We start from the raw sequence: 18390 nt of genomic DNA, 5'->3' as shown, positions 1-18390 counted from the left end.
GTCTGAGGTCTGCAAGGGAAGGGCTTTGGAGAGAGGGCTGCCTGTTGAGAGATGTGGCCTTCTGGACCCGACCTCCCTCTCCCCCTGCCCTCCACTTTCCTGCCAGTGCCTCCTGTTGACCAAATAGAAGCCAGAAAGGAAGAGAACCCATTGATGCAGTCTGAATAGCTCATCTTCCTGCAGCACAGAGCAGGGTGGGGAGTGGGTGTGGAGGGCTAACAGAAGATAGCCAGAATAGTTATCTTGGAAAATGGAAGTGTTTGGGTAAGAGAGTGTATTAGTTTTCTATTGCTGCAGTAACAAATTAGCACAAATTTAGTGGATTAAAACAACGCAAATTTATTGTCTATTTTGGAAGTTAGAAGTTTTAAACATCTCACTGGGCTGAAATGAAGGTGTCAGCAGGACTGTATTCCTTTCTGAAGTCTCTGGGGAAGGATCCATGCCCTGTCTTTCTCAGCTTCTGAGGCTGCCCACACTCCTTGGCTCACAGCCCCTTCCTGCAGCTTCAAAGCCAAAAATCACGTAACTCTGACTCTCTGCTTGTGTCATCACATCTCTTTCCCTGACTCTTCTGCCTTCCTCTTCCATCTTCTAAGGGCCCTTTGGATTAGATTGGGCCCGCCCAGATATTCCAGGGTAATGTCTCTATTTTAAGATCCTTAATTTAATCTCACCTGGTCCCTTTTGCCATGTAAAGTGACAAACTCACAGGTCTGGGGATTAGAAGGTGAACATCTTTAGGGGGCCATGATTCTGCCTACCACTGAGAATAATGGATAAACCGTTTTAACTGAAGTGGAGGGCTCCCCAGAAAAGTAAAGAGGGAGAAAATAGGAAGTGCAGATTAAGGTCAAATGATGGGAGCTTTGTATGCTAAACTGTCAGAATTTCCTTCTGTAGACAAGAGGGAACCATTGTGCATTCTTAACCGGAGAAGTGGCTTGTTAGCAGTGTTGAGAAAGATGATCCGTAGTGCTCTGGGTGGCTCACAGGGAAGAACAGAAACCTTTCAAGGGGAAATTAGAGTAGTCTAGGCATGAAGGAACAAAGGTCCAAAGCAAGAGTGAGAAAGGATGGTGTGAAAAGCGCTGTGCAATAAGTAGCTGCAGGAGGTGCTGACAGACTGGACGCGGAAAGAAGGGGGAGAATCTAAGGTTGGTGTGAGTGTTGCGCGTGGCTGACTGGTAGATTAATCTAGAGAGCAAATCTATTTCAGAAGAGGATAAAGAGTTGGGGTTTAGTATAGAATCCTGGAATAGAACTTCAAATAGAATCTTATGAACTCTAAGATACCATCAATTGTAAAACACTCCAGTATTTTATGTATCATCAAGAAAAATTCTGCCAATCAAAATATGACAATTACTTCCTTTAAAATACAATTTTTACTTTATTGAAAGAGCTGTTTTAGAATTCCATGTAGATTTTTAAAAATCTTTTTTATTGAGCTATAATTGACACACAGTAAAGTGCACGTATTTCAAGTGTACAGTTTGATAAGCTTCGACATAGACATGCACTGTGAAACCATCACCACAATCAAGGTAGTGAACCTGTGCATCACCCCCAAAGTGTCCTCATGCTCCATTGTCATCCCTTCTTTCAGCCCCTCCCATCTCTCTCTCACGCCTAAGCAACTCTGACTTGCTTTGTCGTATAGATTAGTTTACATTTTCTAGAATTTTAGACAAATGGAATCATACAGTATATATTCTTTTTGTCTTCTTTCACTCATTATAATTATTTTGAATGTATCAATATTGCATTCCTTTTTGTTGCCAAGAAGTATTCCATTATGTGGATATGCCACAATTTATTTATTCACCTATTATCATTCAGATTATTTACAGTTTTTGGCAGCTACACTTAAACCTGCTATGAATATGCATAGATTTTTAAAATCATACATCTCTCCTGTGCATACATAGAAAGGGAAAATGTAAATGAAATGAATTGGTTGATATTCTTAAAACTTCATCATGGGACGGGCGCTGTGGCTCACTCCTATAATCCTAGCACTCTGTGAGGCCGAGGCGGGAGGATTGATTGAGCTTAGGAATTCGAGACCAGCCTGAGCAAGAGCGACACCCCCATCTCTACTATAAATAGAAAGAAATTAGCCAGACAACGAAAAATAGAAAAAATTAGCCAGGCGTGGTGCGCATGCCTGTAGTCCCAGCTACTCGGCAGGCTGAGGCAGGAGGATCGCTTGAGCCCAGGAGTTTGAGGTTGCTGTGAGCTAGGCTGATGCCATGGCACTCTAGACCAGGCAAGAGAGTGAGACTCTATCTCAAAAAAAAAAAAAAAAAAAATCCATGAAAAAATTAAAAGACATTGATCTGGGCACTTAAGCTTACTCTGTAATTATGTGGAACTCTCCTACTCTGGATCTCTCTGTGGGAGTGCTCCTAAACACACCTGCATCACCACTTCCCCGTGATGGTTTGATTCCTTGGTGTTTTTTTGTTTTTTATGTGTGTTTTGTTTTTATGAAGACAGGGTTTCTTTGTTGACTGAGATAGAGTGCAGTGGCGTCACCGTAGCTCACTGCAACCTCACACTCCTGAGCTCAAGTGATCCTCCTGCCTCAGCCTCCTAAGTGACTGGGACTACATGTGCCTGCTACTACACCCAGGTAATTTTTCTACTTTTTGTAAAGATGGGGTCTTGCTCTTGGTCAGGCTGGTCTCAAACTCCTGACCTCAAGCTATCCTCCTGCCTTGGCTTCCCAAAGTGCTAGGATTACAGGTGTGAGCCATTGCACCCAGCCATGCTTCCCAGGTTTTAAAAGAGTATTGTTCTACAGTTGTCCCTGGGATTTCCTTCTGAATCCCTGACGTCCATTGCACTAGTTTTGAAGCTGGTATTTTGGATGTTTATGCATATATAAGCAATGTACAAGTACATCTTGACTGCTCTGAGCAACATTAACTGTCGGACACCATCAATTGTAAGACACATCTCAATTTCAGAAAGTTTAATGTGGTAAATTGTGCATCTTGGAATCCATTAAGTAGAATAGTTCAGCCAATTAATTTGCTGGATAAGGGCCTGGCAGATGAGATCCTTGTCCAGTGTCACACAAGAAATTAGTGGTAGCCGGAACCAGAACAAAGTGTGTAGGATCCAATTGATTTTTCTGACTTTAGTAAGATTTTTGTTTGTTTACTGGAATATAATGATTGAAACTTAAAAGAAGGAGGATTAATGGATGGGAAAGAGAGTTGCATTGCATGTGGAAAGGGTACCTAAATAGAAACCACAAATCTGAACATTGTGAGCAGTTGAATTAATGAGGGGAGGGGACCAGCATTCCAATAGCCCCTAAGTTGCCCACCTGCAACCAATCGCTTTCCATGCCAACCCATTCTTCCTTCTTACCATTTGAACTGCTATAAAAAACAGGTGTGCCCAGATCACTCCCCTACTTTAAAAAGTTGTGGTGGCTTCCCACTCCCAACAGAATAAAGTCCAGGTCCCATAGCAAGGCACATAAGGAAGGCCCTTCACAGATGTCCTGTCCTTGTCTTTCATTCTTCCCTCTCCCTCCCTGAGGATCCTCCTCTCTAGCCGTGCCACTGATCCTAACAACATATCTGTACTCTCTTATCCTGTGCTTCTGTTTATGCTCTTCTCTTCTAGAATGGCCCTTGCCCACCCATGTCCACCTTACAACCTCTTCCTTCAAGGCTCAAATGCAACCTCTTGTTCACAGTCTCCTTTCAAAGTTGCGCCCCTTTGTCAGTGATTATTTACTCAGGTGTTTTTTTTTTTGTTTTGTTTTTGTTTGGAGACAGAGTCTCGCTCTGTCACCCTGGGTAGAGTGCAATGGCATGATCATAGCTCACTGCAACCTCAAACTCCTGGGTTCAAGCAATCCTTCTGCCTCAGCCTCCCAAGTAGCTGGGGCTGCAGGCATGCACCACCACAACTGGCTAATTTTTTCTATTTTTGGTAGAGACAGAGTCTCACTCTTCTTTAGGCTAGTCTCAAACTCTTGAGCTAAAGCAATCCTCCTGCCTCGACCTCCCAGAGTGCTAGGATTACAGGTGTGAGCCACCAAGGCTGGCCTCCTCATGTGTTTTTAAACCTATTTTACACATTACTTTAAGACTTATTATATGAAATTATTGCCATTTGTATGTCTGCCTCACTAAACCATGATCTCCTTGGGGGAAAGGGTCATATCTTGTTTATCTTTTTATTCCTGTTTTCTAGAACTGTGCCTGGCAAATAGCAGATATACAGCAAATATTAATTGCCTTGAAAAATCTGATTGATGCTAATGTTTCCTAAGGAGAAACACAATTAAGTACATTACTATTTCCTGAATGAGTGTTATCTGCAAGAGAAAAGAAATTTAGTAAAAATTTCATTTTGAGTGAAAGTTTAGAAGTGAGGTGGTATGAAAAGGGGGGAGGTTAAAAGGAGAATGGTCTAGGGATATAAAGAAAGAAGAATTAGGGAGGGTGGCTAAAGAAACAAGAAAACAAATGGAAATAGAAATAGAAGGGAAGATAAAGGAGAAAAAAAGAGAACAGTAGGGAAAGTGATTATGTGTCCAGGATTTGAGAATCTTAGCTTAATTGCAGAGGAGTTACTAGACAATGCTTTCTCACATAGGCGTTGCAAACTCTCTCCTGAATGAATCCCATTTTGTATTCTTCACATCACTCTCTCCCTGAAAAGAAGCAAGTATGCTTCTTACAACTGCCTCACAATTAGTGCATTGTTCTTCACTGCTTTTCTATGGAAAGCTGGGGAAGGCAGAGTAGTATTGTGGAAAAGCACTCGCTACACTGGGAATCAGAAGGCCAGGCTCACACATCCCAGCTCCGAGACCTCGAGCAAGGCACTTGGCCACCTTCACCTCAGAATCATCATCTGTAAGTGGGAATGATAATATCCATGCAGGCTTCTTCACAGGGTTGCTGTAAAGATCAAAATAGGTAAAATCATATATATGAAAACACTTTGTAAGCTGTTAAGTTGTTCTGCAAATGAAGGTGATAATGACCTTTTAGTTGAATTACTTGTTCAATATAGTAGACTCCATTGACAGCATAGCTTTGTCTTCTGTTAATTAAGTCCTGTTTGCAGAAAGATCACAATGTTTCTTTTTTATTAGTAGTACTCTGAAGTCTCAGGACGTTGGCCCATTTAAATGTGCATGGCCCATGAGAAAGGTCTATAAGAAGCCATGGCACTCCCCTTTCAAAAAGAGCTGGAGAAATACAAGAACATTGATGAAGATGAGCTGCTTGGAAAACTCTCAGAAGAGGAACTGAAGCAGTTGGAAAATGTTCTGGATGACCTAGATCCTGAGGTTAGTGACATGGAACTGAAGCAGAGCGGGTTAATGATAGTGCGGGATAAATGGCATGGTCTGGTCCTTAAATAATAGTACAAATCCCTTAGCTCCAAATGCAAATTTTCTGTTTTTCCCCTGATTGGCTCTGAGTCACTTACTTTTACAAATTTGTGAAGAATCTCATATCCATTGCAGTGTGATAGGGCAAATGTATTTCTCAAAAACCAGTTTAATGTAAATAGGGAAAAATATTTTCCATTGGTTGAAGAAAGACTAGTCCTGCTTAGGAAAAAAGAAGGAAAGAGGGAAGGAAAACAAATCTTGCTGAGTTTTTTCTGTTTGGCATACACTTTGCTGGGCACAGAAGCTACTGAGGTAAATAGCATTATCACTGTTCATAAATGAGGAGACAGACTTGAAGAGGTAATTTACGTAAGATTTCACATTATTAAATGTCAGAGACCTGGTGTTTGAACCAGGTCTTTAACCCCAAATGCAGCTTTTAAAAATACCTCATTTCTTTGAAATGCATAAATAACTTGAAATCTTTGATAATCCTATAACAATGAATAGGTTAGAATGACTATAATCATAATATCAAGTACATTTTAATGGAGTTTCTAATATTTTTATGAGTTCTTCAAAAGCTAAGTTGTTATATTATTTGTTTAGCAAGCACTTTTTGTAGCCTGATGGTTTTATCTTAAACTTATAATTGGAGGCATCCAAAATAGTGACTTTACTATAAATTAAAAACATGACCAAAACAAAATTATGTAGATGGTAATCTGATATGTCAGAACTTTGAATATTGTATTTACTTTCAAAAATACAAGTATCCTGCTTTTTTTTAACTTAAGGAAGGAATCTCAAAGCTTTAGCAAGTATTAACATCTACCATAATATTCACTTACCTGCTTGGATGATTCTACAGGGGAGGCGTTAGCCACCTTGGCTCCTTGTTAAAGTCTCCATATTCCTGCCTGGGAACACCTTGGGTGCAGACCTGGCCAATCCTAAGTGTGATCTATAAGGAAAGAGGTCTTTTGCCACCACGTTCTAGAAGGCTGCTGCAGAAGACTCAGAGCCTGCTCCAGCCATCTGTGCTTGCTTGGGCTCGCTGGGAGCCCTCCTCTAAGCACAGGATGTTAGAACAACCAGGGAGGGCCTCAGAGATGGCCCAGAGACCCCAACCCTCAGCTCACACCCACATTTCTGCATAGGCATCCTTCTCTCTGCTTCCCCTACATACAGTGAGTAGGGCTTAGGGGCAGGAAGTAACAAAGTATCAATCTGGCAAACATCCTTCTTGCTGTTCCCACCTCTGTCCTGTCAGAGTGCGATGCTGCCGGCTGGATTCCGACAGAAAGACCAGACACAGAAAGCAGCCACCGGCCCGTTTGACCGCGAGCACCTCCTCATGTACCTGGAGAAGGAGGCTTTGGAACAGAAAGACAGGGAGGACTTTGTGCCCTTCACTGGAGAGAAAAAAGGTAAAGATGACAAGCAGCGTGTCTCGGGACAAAGATACTCACCATGTATTGCCATGGAGGGTTAAGCAAGGGAACTGCCCTGGGAATGGGAAATAAGGCCGTGAACCGGCCTCAGCATTGAAAAGAATCACTGCTGGTAAATACAAGCCAGTCTGCATTTGCCCAAACCCACAGAATGTGCAACACCAAAAGTGAGCCCTGTTGTGAACTATGGACTTGGGGTGATGAGGATGTGTCAGTGGTAGTTCATCAGTTGTAACAAATGTCCTACTGTGGTGTGGATGTCATTACTTGGGGAGTCTGGGAGAAGAGGGTACTGGGATTATATAGGAACTCTGTGCACTTTCTGCTTAATTTTGCTGTGAACCTAAAACTACTTTAAAAAGTAAAGTTTATTTTAAAAGAAAATGAAACATGGCAGAATATGTAGGCTAATTAACTGAATACTTAGGGTGTCATGGTCCTCAAATTAGTCCAGTGAAAAAAATCTCAAACCCCAAAGAAAGTTTTCAAAATGTGAAGTAGCATCATGCCTGCAAGAGAATTCCATGGCACTGGTGTGTTTTTCTTGGCCAGTGCTTTACCAACTGCAGAAGTCCCTCGGGGCCTTTCTACTCCCTGTCTAGGATGGCTCTAGCACCACACCCCAACCTGAGAGGCTACCGTTAAAGGCCAGTGTAGTCACTCATTCAACCAGCATTTACTGAGCACCTCCTCTGTGCAGAGCCGTGTGCCAGGCGCTGGGACCACAGGTGAATAAGACCCTGCCCTCAAGGCGCTTGTGTTCTAGTGAGTGAAACATGATAATAGAGCCACGAAGGCTGTGAGGAACAAGGAGAAGTCTGTGCATTCCAGGACTGAGCTTCCAGCCAATTCAAGGAAACCCTCCTCCTTAACTCCCGGCCCTGAGCTCCCTTTGAGTGGAAGGGTGGGTGTCAATAGCTTATCCAGCTTCCTCGCTACAGACCGTGACTGGGGCCCACAGACACTAATGGCATCATTGCTAACCTCATGGCAACTACAGTTTTGGTAAAATACAAATCAGATCATGTCATTTCCTTGCTTAATGTCCAAATCATTACTGCGGTCTTCAAAGTGGATCTTGCCTCCACCTCCCCCTCTGATGGCATCTCTCCTTCCCTTACTAAGCCCCACCCCCACAGTCTTCATTCACTTCCCAAACCGGCCGAATTCTTTTCCCATCTCAGGCTGGTCTCCTCGTGGACTCTTCCTTCTGACCCACAGTCCCATTTTTCACATCTCAAGAGTCTTAGCCTAAACGTCAGAGCCTTGGGCTTTCCCTGACCTCTCTATCTGAAATAGCCCCTTCTTTCTGTCGTGACACCTGTTTATTGCTTTCACAGCACTGTGACAACCTGAGTTGTCACAACTGAGACCCAATCAGAGTGCTGCTGCCTTGTCTCACATCACATCTGGGCTCTCCTCCGTGTTGTGCACAGTCGATGGGTCACACGCCCCTGAGAATGTCATCAGGAAAGTAAAGTTAAACAGTGAACTGGGCAAATAACCAAGGATTACTGTGGAAATATGGAGCTGTTTCTATGGCAGCATAGTTGCTATTTCACTAATTTAATTGCAAAAAAGAATTATAATGTCAAATCTTCAGTAAAATCCCAATTAACATCAAGTAGTGACAGCATCATAAGGAGAAAGCTATTTTCTTTTGTTCTCAGAGTAGAGGTCTGAAGAGTGGCTATGGGAAATTATCTCTTGATCCAGATTAATCTCCAGATGGTTCGTGGGGGAGTCAGGAATCCAGGGCTGTCTGAGGAGTAAATAGGGATATAAAGGGGGATACAGTTGCACAATGTAGCTTAGGAGAAGGCCGAAAAGTAGCACGATTGAATAAAATGAGCAGGGAGCAAGTTTTCCAAACAGAGAGTGGAATCAGAGTTGAGGCGTATGCAGGGCCCCCAGAAAGACCAGCGAGACGACCCAGGAGCAACGTGAGACTATCGTGAGGTCCTCAGGAGAGAGGCCTCACAGCCTTGGTCCTGAGTGCCGTGTGCCGGGGCACCTCAGGTTCCTGGGCCAGATTTGACTCCCCAGTGCAGCTTATTTTTGCTTAGAACTTACTGTTTGGTTGGACTCCCAGGAATCGATCTGTTTCAACAGTTGTCCTGAATACTAATAGTTGTTGGGCCGCCTGTGTACCTCATGTTTAGGGTAATCCTAAACAGCATTGGGAAGGAGGAACTCAGAAATCCTATTTTGACTTTAGACCCAAGATTATCTCAGCCAGAAATAAAATGTTTTGGGCCACAGATAATGATGAAAATTAAGTCTGACATGAGCCCTAGTGTCTGAGAAGTTGTTGATTAGTTGATTTTTTTTTTTTATTTTCTATCTTCTGGCCATCCTCCTCCTTTGTTTCCCAGTGTATTTTCCTTCTTTCTGGGAAATGTGGCAGTTTATATGATGCCAAGGCAGGAATCAGGATGTTTGAGAGTGATAGGGAGCTTGTTGCCAGGGTGCCCCACACAAGCCATGTCTTTCTTTCCTCTCTTTGGAGTGCCCAGCTCTGACTGGCTCCTGCTTACTAACCCAACTGTTTGACAATATGGCAAACCATCAAGAAATACCCGGCCTTTGTAATCAGGGAAGTCTCCTTGAGAGTTTTCATGAGGAAGGGTTGGTTGACTTTGGGTTTGACTCTCTCCTTTCCTATAGGAGTGGGGTGGACCAGGCTAGCCAAGATGACCTGGAAAAAGCTTGGGTCCTAGTTCCTGGAGCTGGTGCCAGCTGTCTGCTCTATCCAGGGTGACAAAGAGGAGGTGACAATAGTGGGATGAGTCTTTAGGGAACTCCAAAAGTCAAAATAAAGGAGACTAATTTCAAAAATCGTGCCCAAGAAAGAAGAGCAGCTCCAAAAAAGAGAAAGCTGGGCATGGAGGTGCATGCCTGTATCCCAGCTACTTGGGAGGCTGAGGCAGGGGGATTGAGCCTGAGTTCTGGGCTATAGTGCACAATTCCCATTGAGTGTCCCCATTAAGTTTGACATCAATACAGTGACCTCCCAGGAGTGGGAGACCACCAGGTTGCCTAAGGAGAGGTGAACTGGCCCAGCTCAGAAGTGGAGCAGGTCAAAACTTTCTGCTTCTCCGCACTGGGACTGTGCTTGTGAATAGCCACTGCTCTCCAGCCTTGGCAACACAGCAAGACCCTGTCTCTTAAAAAAAAAAAGAGAGAAAGAGAAACCAAGAGTCAGAAGGTGTGACTCATTGGAAAATGAATGCGAGCTATCTGAGGTGTTACAATGGTGGCTCTAGAATGTCCTGGGTTTACCTGTGTCGGCCTCTGCACATGTGGGATGTGGCCGTGTTGGCCTGGCTGGAAGTTAGGAGCAGGTACTCTGCCATCCTCCCAGCAGTGTGATCCATCAGTCCAGAAGTTTGGGCTAGGAGGTAGGGTGTAGATATCAGCATTTTCAGAAGTGAGTAGGGGGCAAAATAAATGGAATCTGACAGGATAAAGTGGGAGATGGTGGCAGAGAATGCACCTGTGGGAGGCACAGAATGCCTTGCTGCTCACGGACACCCACAATGTCTAAGTATAGCAACCCTGATTTCTCCTTAAAATCAGGCCTGCTTTGGTGTGCTCCAGAGAGGCGGCTGTGTTCCCAGCACCACACTAGTCCAACTGACCCCAGATGTAGCATCCTAGTGATCTACACTCCCAATTGAGGGGGAAAACTCTGGGGTGTCACCAGTTTTTCCCTCAGGAATCCCTGGTGTTGTTTGGATGAACCTGTCCCCAGTATTTGGAGGACTAAGGCAAGGACACAAACAGAGGCCCACATGCCATTTATTCTAAATATTTAAAAGCTATCAAACTGTTAAAATATGTTATATCCTCCTACAAGTGTATGTAGAAGGCCAGTATTCTTGGGCTTCCAAGAGTTCCATGAAGGGATGTTTGTCCGTCCCACACTGCCAGGGCCTTAAGCACACGTGTTGGACCTCCTCCTCCCCTGCCTACATATCTGAGCTTCGTCCATGCTCCCCTGCAAGCAGCCTCCCCTTGGCCTGGGGCTGCACACCCCAGCAGCGTGCCCCACCTTCAGGAGGATGGACATGGGAAGGGCTCGTTCGGGCCCTGGGAGCAGGCTCAGGCTCTTTGGGCGGGGAACTCCAGGGTCGCAGGTGCCTGGAGTGTGATCTAGCAAATGGCCTGTGTGTTGGATGGGAATATCCCTTTGGCCTCTCCCTTTGGGAGAGATGCAGCCAGAGGAAGATTGGAGTGAGGCCCTCCAAATGCAGGGCCCAGGGCAGGGCCCCTCCTGCCCAGGCCTAGGGGCAGTGCTGCCAGTAATATAGCGGTAGAAGCCACCTATTCCCTCTGTGTTTAAGGACTGTACTGTCAGATCTCTGTGTGGCTGACTGCAGGATTCCTCTTGCAACGTTCCTTCCCTTTAATGGTGGATTATTGATGTTGGCACAGTCCCTGCAATTCAAGAATCAGTTGGATACAAAATGGCCTAATGTTAGGGGTCTTAATGGCCAGAACTGCATTCTCTGCTCAGTCCGCTTATCCTACCAATAAGGCAGTAGCACACCATTGTCTTTTTCTTCTGGTTTAAAGGGAGAGTCTTTATACCCAAAGAAAAGCCCGTAGAAACGCGTAAAGAAGAAAAGGTGACCCTTGACCCGGAACTGGAAGAAGCTTTGGCCAGCGCCTCTGACACTGAACTCTATGACCTTGCAGGTTAGTCCTCTGCTCTGGGAACTTTGCTGTCTGGCTCTGTAACCTCCAGGTGTGCACTGGGACCCACAGCAGCAGCCTTTGAGCTTCTCTACAGCTATTCATTGTTACTGTGATACCATGTTGACTCCGGCCATCACGTAGCTGTAAGATTTGATGCCGGTGACTTAACCTCTCTGAGCAAATATTAATATTTTTTGCTCTATCAATTTTGCTATAAAATGCTGAAATGATATCTATCCTACAAAACTCAAGAGTTACTGTGAGAAATCAAAGAGAACAAATATGAAGGGGTGTTGAGAACTTAAATAATGAAATAACAGCCCTTAATGCTTTCTAAGAAGTTTTCCCATTTGGTATTTTGTCATCACAAAATTTTCATGAGTTCTTGTCCTTCTCCACAGCTACTGTTCCATTTGATTCACACTTATAGGTCTGTTAGCTTTCTAGTTTTCTTAACAATAGTAACACGGTAATGATAATAATTATTTTAATTGATTTTTACATCTACATTTTTAAAAACTCAAAGAGTACAAAAGAATATGTAATGAAATATTGTCTCACCCTAATTACTAGGCCTTCTCCCATTTCTCGTATAGTCTTTGAGAAAAACTCCCTGCATATACCAGCATATTTGTACATTAAATCTTACCCCTCGCTTCCTATACACAGGTTATTAGTCACCATAGGGCAGAGGAGCCTTAAAAACCAGTCCATAGCTTTAGCGAGAATTCTCATTCTTATTCCATTGGAAGACATAGAATAATAATTTCCTTCCTCCCAGGAGAACCAGCTGTGCCTTATTCTAATACAGGCCAACCATCTCAGCTACCTGTGATGAGGTCAGTGGTTGATAATTAAGTTCACATTTTTGAACCTCTCTTGGAGGTCACTGCAAGAATCGAGGCATCTGCGTCCCCTGGTAAAGAAGGCCCTTTACAGTGACTGGTCATCTGAGCCCTCTGGTTACTGCGGAGCGATCCCGTTATGGTTACTGCGCCTCCCAAGGGTGGCCTCATGGTTTCTTGGGAGAATTGCCCCAAGGGAGAATGCAGGGCTGGGCTCGAATTCCCAGGAAATGCCTCAGAAAGGAGAAAGAGAAAAACACCAATCATTTGAAAGATACTAGATCCTGAAATTCATTCAATAAAACCAGAGAGATAACTCAAAAAGAAAACTGTCCTTGTTCATCCTTACTTAGCCTCCCTCCCTAGGAACTCAGGAGCAAGCCCGGCTGGGGTGGGTGACAGCATCTTCTCTAGGGTGCATATTTCTGGAAGACTGGGAGCAGCCCCGTGAGTGCATGGGCTGACAGCCATTGAGGTTTAGATGAGAGTGTCCATGTTGCCCATGTTATCGTGGCAGATAGAGAGCAGACAGACAGCTCATCAAAGCAAAGGCAGTTGATCTCCAAGACAGCACCACCCAGACTGTCCTTATCTCTGTGTGGTCACCATCCAGAGTCTAGTTCTCAGCCCTGCTGGTCTAGAGCTTTGATCTTGTCTGTATACATAGAAGTGATCAGATTGGAGTGGAGTGATAGGGACTGGTCCATGAGCCAGATTCACAGATAACAGATGAAACAAAAATCAAAACTTGGTAATGGGAGCCAAATTATAATGAGAGGTCGTTGGGTGAGCACAGGGCCAGAGCAAGCAGATAGGTTTGTTGTATGGTCTCGGTAGCCAGTGTTTATCAGATAGGACACCTTCTCCCTAAACAATGCCAGAGACACTGTGGCAAATTCTTATTATTTACCCAGAGTTTGTAAAGCACTTAGAACAGTGCCTGACACATAGGAAGTCATTTAATCTTTGTAGTAAGTAAAGCATAATTATTATCCCTATTTTACAGATGAGGAAACAGACTCAGAGACAGTTAGCAACTTCCCAAGCCACACAGGTAGCATGCAACAGCGTCAGGATTCAAACTCTGGCTGGCTGCTCCGGAGCCCTCTCTTATCCCACGTACTTGCTGGCTCTGACCATTGGGCCTTCCTCATGCTGTGCTGGCTGCCTGCCTCCTTCTGATCCATAGCTTACAGTAGAGACAATGATCTCAGAGGCACTCCTCTACCACCTGTCCCCAGGTGATCATCTCTTCTGGGATCCTTCTCCAGGTGGCCAGTCTCACCTGCAATTTCATTAGCAAAGGGAAATCTGTGTGGGCAGTTGCAGTTTCAGCTTGCCCAGCATTCGTTCTCCCCTCCCCACCGGCCACGCTGTTTCCTGCATACTGTGCTGCCTCCTGGTGCAAGCTCCATGTAATACAGGAAACTGAAAATCTCAGTGTGCTTGGCTGACCTTTTTTTGCCGATGTCTCTTTTATTTCCCACCCTGGGATGCTTTAGATGGGGAAAGGAAAACTCCTTTTAGTACTCTTAGAGGGGGAGGCTTACACTGAAAGAGCCCCACAATCTTCCTATATTTGCCTCTGGAAAAATATATGAAATAATCTATATAATGTTAGATCTTAAAAGTCCTTAGACTCAGTCCTACCTTCTCATTTAACAGATGGGAAAACTGAAGGGTTGAGTCTACTTAACTAGGAAGTCTCAGCAGTTTTTTTTAGTAATTTTGGACATAACTAGGCCATCGGTCCTCAGTTCCTAAATGATTCCACATGTCTAGATGTTGAAAGACACGTGAAGATTGCTGGTTGTCTTGGAAAGCAGCTTTTTAAAATAAGTTTATTTAATACTATACATGTATTATACACAATGCAAGAAAAGAGGAGTCAGAGATTTATCTTTGTGTTATAAAGAATTGTCCTTCAAAGGGCAAATTAACAACATAGACACCCTAACATGCTTCTGCAAACTTAATGCTCATTCATTGTCTTTGTTTTTAGCTGTCCTTGGAGTACACAATTTACTCAACAATCCAAAGTTTGATGAAGAAACAGCCAACAGTAAAGGTGGCAAAGGGCCTGTAAGAAGTAAGTTGACGTGGACTCTGGTTTTGTGAAGCTCTGGAGCCTGCAGGTGTTGCGGGTAGCACAGGGGCCTTGCAGGCCTTTCCCTTTGTCATTTCACTAGGGTCCTCGGGCTCTGAGCAATCAAACCAGAACAGAGTAGCTGATAACGGGAGCTCTGTCGGGCAGCGTAACTAGTGACAATCACTGTGTTTTGCCCACAACACACTTTCATGGTAGGTCTGTTCAGTCAGAAAATGAAATGACTAATAAAACGTTTGCATATTCAGCACAAAATGCAAGCAGTAGCATGTTCCAAAGGATGTTTTAATCAACTATGGTAGCTTGAATCAAGTTCCCTTCTTTATTCGAGTGTCTTTTTATCTCAATAACAGATGTTTGCCATTAGAATATGAATACCTACTTCCCCCAGAGAGCATGAAAGGCAGGCCGGCATGGGTTTACTGGCATAAGAAATTCCAGACCATCCTGTATGTCCACATTTCCTCTGAAGTGTACACAGTTAATTACACTCACTCATACATCAGTCACCTACTAAGTACCTACTATGTGTCAGGAATGTTCTTGGTTTAGGTGCGAAGATAAAAGATGGTCCCTGCCCAAAGGAACTTACCTGTGCAGGGTAGAGATGGACCAATAATTAGATAATTTCAGTACAATGTATTTTTGGTACTATGAAAACTCACAGAACATTACAGCTTTTCTCAGCTTAATTATATTTTATTCCCTTTGACAGAAACTTGTGAGATCTTTCTAGTTTCAGTAGCATATTTATGAAATGTCATTTATAATGGGTAATTTATCCAGTGAGCAATATTCCTTTTAATTTTTTTCTTTCTGGCTTATTATGCATACAGATGGAAAATGCCTATCCCTTTTAGCTTCAGTATCAAAGGGTAACATTCTGACAATGTGTTTGCTATTAACAATCTGGTGCATAACCTTCTGGGCTTTTATACGTACACATACACACAAATATCATTAACTTTTTTAAAATTATGGTGTGTTTTTAGTACCTATAGGTTCACCTCATTCTTTTAATGAACATATAACTTTTTTAATGAATAATGAATAGATTTTTATGTGACTCCGTGAATATATTAAAGAATAGATTCTTTTAATGAATAAATAACAAATAGATAATGATAGTTAATGAATTGCTATGTAATGATGCATAATCATTTATTTAATAAATTATAATTATTATAATTTATTTCACCATTTTCATATTGGTGGATATTTTGTTTATCATGTTTTGCTGTCACAAGTAGTACATCAGAGAACATCTCTAAATATATGTTTTTATATATTCATGCTATTTTTTCTGTAGGTTAGACTTATAGAATTGCTGGGTGATAGAATATGCAAATCTTAAATTTTGGTAAATAATGCCAAGTTACTCTACCAAAAAGTTTGTATCAGATTACATTCCCACCAAAAATATATGAAGATGCTTTTTTTTTTTTTTTTTTTTTTTTTTTGGAGACAGGGTCTTGCTCTGTCACCTAGGCTGGAGTGCAGTGGCATGATCACAGCTCACTGCAACCTTCAACTCCTAGATTCAAGCGATTCTCCTGGCTCAGCCTCCTGAGTAGCTAGGACTACAGGCATATGCCACTATGCCTGGCTACTTTTTTATTTTTTGTAGAGATGGGGTCTTGCTATGTTGTCCAGATTGGTCTCAAACTCCTTGGGCTCAAGGGATCCTCCTGTCTGGACTTCCCAAAGTGCTGGGATTATAGGCATCCCACTGCACCTGGCCTCTTTTTACTTTTTTTTTCCCCCTTTTTGGCTAATGAAATGATATCTCATTTTTTATTTCAGAGTTTAATTACTTTTTATATTTTTTGATTAAGTGACAGATTCTTCTGAGCATATTATTTGTTCATTTTTAATGGGGTTCTTTTATTGATTTGTAGGAGCTCTGCATATATTGGGATATTAACCCTTTGTATGTTAAATATATTCCAAATGTTTTCTGTTAACTGCTTTTGAGACATAGTCTGAAAGAGATCCATATAGATCAGCAGTAACTTCCCCTGGATATTTGGGGGGTTGAGGTTTGCTGTAGGGTTTCCTGTACTTTTAGCTCTATGCAGTGTCAGCCACTGAGACTTCTCATTGCAGTTGAGAAACATCAACCTTCTAAAGTGCAACTCAGAACTATACTATTCCCATGCTTGCTTAGTTGAGAATAAGCTTAATATCATTGATATTAGAATATTATTGGAATGAGAGCATGTGAAAGACATGTCATTTGGGGGAAAGTCATCTCTGATTTTGATAGGAAAGCCTTGAATTTTCTTTTTAAAATTAAAACTTGTGTCATAGATGTGGTCAAAGGTGAAAAGGTAAAGCCAATATTTGAGGAACCACCCAATCCCACAAACGTGGAAATAAGTCTGCAGCAGATGAAAGCCAATGATCCCAGCCTACAAGAAGTCAACCTCAACAACATTAAGGTATGTTATTATGATTGTGATGATCGTCAGTCACTTGATTTATCATGAGGTTGGAAAACCTACTGGAGATGACTGATTGCTTACTTTCATACCTGTTTGCAGTCCTTTGTAGTCACTGATTTTGAGTCAAGATATCCTTTTCAAAGGAAGAAGTGGGTTTAAAAAAAGAGTACTTTTTAGAATTCTTTGAAGAGAATCAGTGTGCTTGGGTTAAACATAGTACATTAGTTATACCTATTGCTGAGCAACAAATTACTCCAAAACTAAGAGGCTTCAGACAAAAATCATTTATCATTTCACACAGTTTTTGAGTCTCAGGCATCTAGGAGTAGCTTAGCTGAGCAGTTGTGGCTCAGGGTCTCAAGTGAGCCTGCAGTGAAGCTGTCGGCCAGGGCTGCAATGCCAGGCTTCACTGGGCAGGAGGACCCACTTCCAAGACAGCGCACTCATGGCTGTTAGCAGGAGACCTCAATTTCTCACCACGTGGAGACCACAGGGCTGCCTGAGTGTCCTCACATCATGACAGCTGGTTTCTCCCAGAGTGAGTGAGCCAAGAGGAAAAGAAAGAGCTAAGCCAGAAGCCATAATACCTTTAATGACCCGGCCTCTGAAGTGACACATCGTCACTTCTACTTTATTCTATTTGGCAATAAAGTCATGACACTCTCAAAGGGAGGGGACGAGTGTGTATGTGTGTGTGTGTAAACATTGCCTGTGGTCTGTTTTGTTCATTCTTATTTGGCCAATTCCTAGCATTTAGTAATGATAACTGACTTTTATTGAGTACTCACTATGTGCCATATCCTTTGCTAAATACTTGAAGTTTATTATCTCATTTAGTTCTTAGTAACACTTAAAGAGGTTAAGTTGCTAAGGTCACAGAGCTAGTCTGTCATGCAGCCAGGACTCTTGTCCACCTCTAGCTATACCCCATATGTCTTCTGTCCCCGGTGGTCAGTACTGTGCTAAGTGCTCTACAAGAGGGAGTACAAAGATGAGTAAAATTCATTCAGTCTTTTCTCTGAAAAGGTTGTGTTAGGAGAAAAACACTAAAGAAATAATTACAACATGATGTGGTAAGCCCCCAAATGTTATAGAATTGTAAGGAAGAAAAATTTTAATGCTGCCTAGGAGAACCAATAAACAAAGGAGGTGATATGTCAGCTGGGTCTTGAAAGATGAGTAGGAATTAATTGGAGAAAAGGACTAAAGGAATTTTCTGGCAAAGGGAAAAGCATATTTAAAGGCATGGAAAAGAGAAAGACCATAGTATGTATACATATATATATAGAGAGAGAGAGAGAGAGAGTCTCACTCTGTTGCCCAGGCTAGAGTGCCATGGTGTCAGCCTAGCTCACAGCAACCTCAAACTCCTGGGCTCAAATGATCCTCCTGCCTCAGCCTCCCAAGTAGTTGGGACTACAGGCATGCGCCACCATGCCTGGCTAATTTATATATATATATA

The 18390-nt window shown here is 42.8% G+C and overlaps 1 protein-coding gene across 2 annotated transcripts in view; it reads left to right on the top strand.

Annotated features, from left to right (window-relative positions):
- Nucleotides 1–5203: 5203 nt before the first annotated feature.
- TMOD2 (tropomodulin 2) overlaps nt 5204–18390 on the top strand; it is a 32141-nt gene continuing 18954 nt past the window's right edge. For both annotated transcript variants that reach the window (XM_069459772.1, XM_069459771.1), the window contains exons 1-5: nt 5204–5329; nt 6651–6807; nt 11410–11532; nt 14380–14466; nt 16795–16925. In XM_069459772.1, the coding sequence (XP_069315873.1) occupies nt 5204–5329; nt 6651–6807; nt 11410–11532; nt 14380–14466; nt 16795–16925 (624 nt within the window). The remainder of the gene's footprint in view (nt 5330–6650; nt 6808–11409; nt 11533–14379; nt 14467–16794; nt 16926–18390) is intronic.

Source organism: Eulemur rufifrons, chromosome 2, assembly GCF_041146395.1.
Source record: "Eulemur rufifrons isolate Redbay chromosome 2, OSU_ERuf_1, whole genome shotgun sequence".
In the NCBI taxonomy this organism is placed as follows: Eukaryota; Metazoa; Chordata; class Mammalia; order Primates; family Lemuridae; genus Eulemur; species Eulemur rufifrons.
This window is presented reverse-complemented; position numbering and strand designations above follow the sequence as displayed.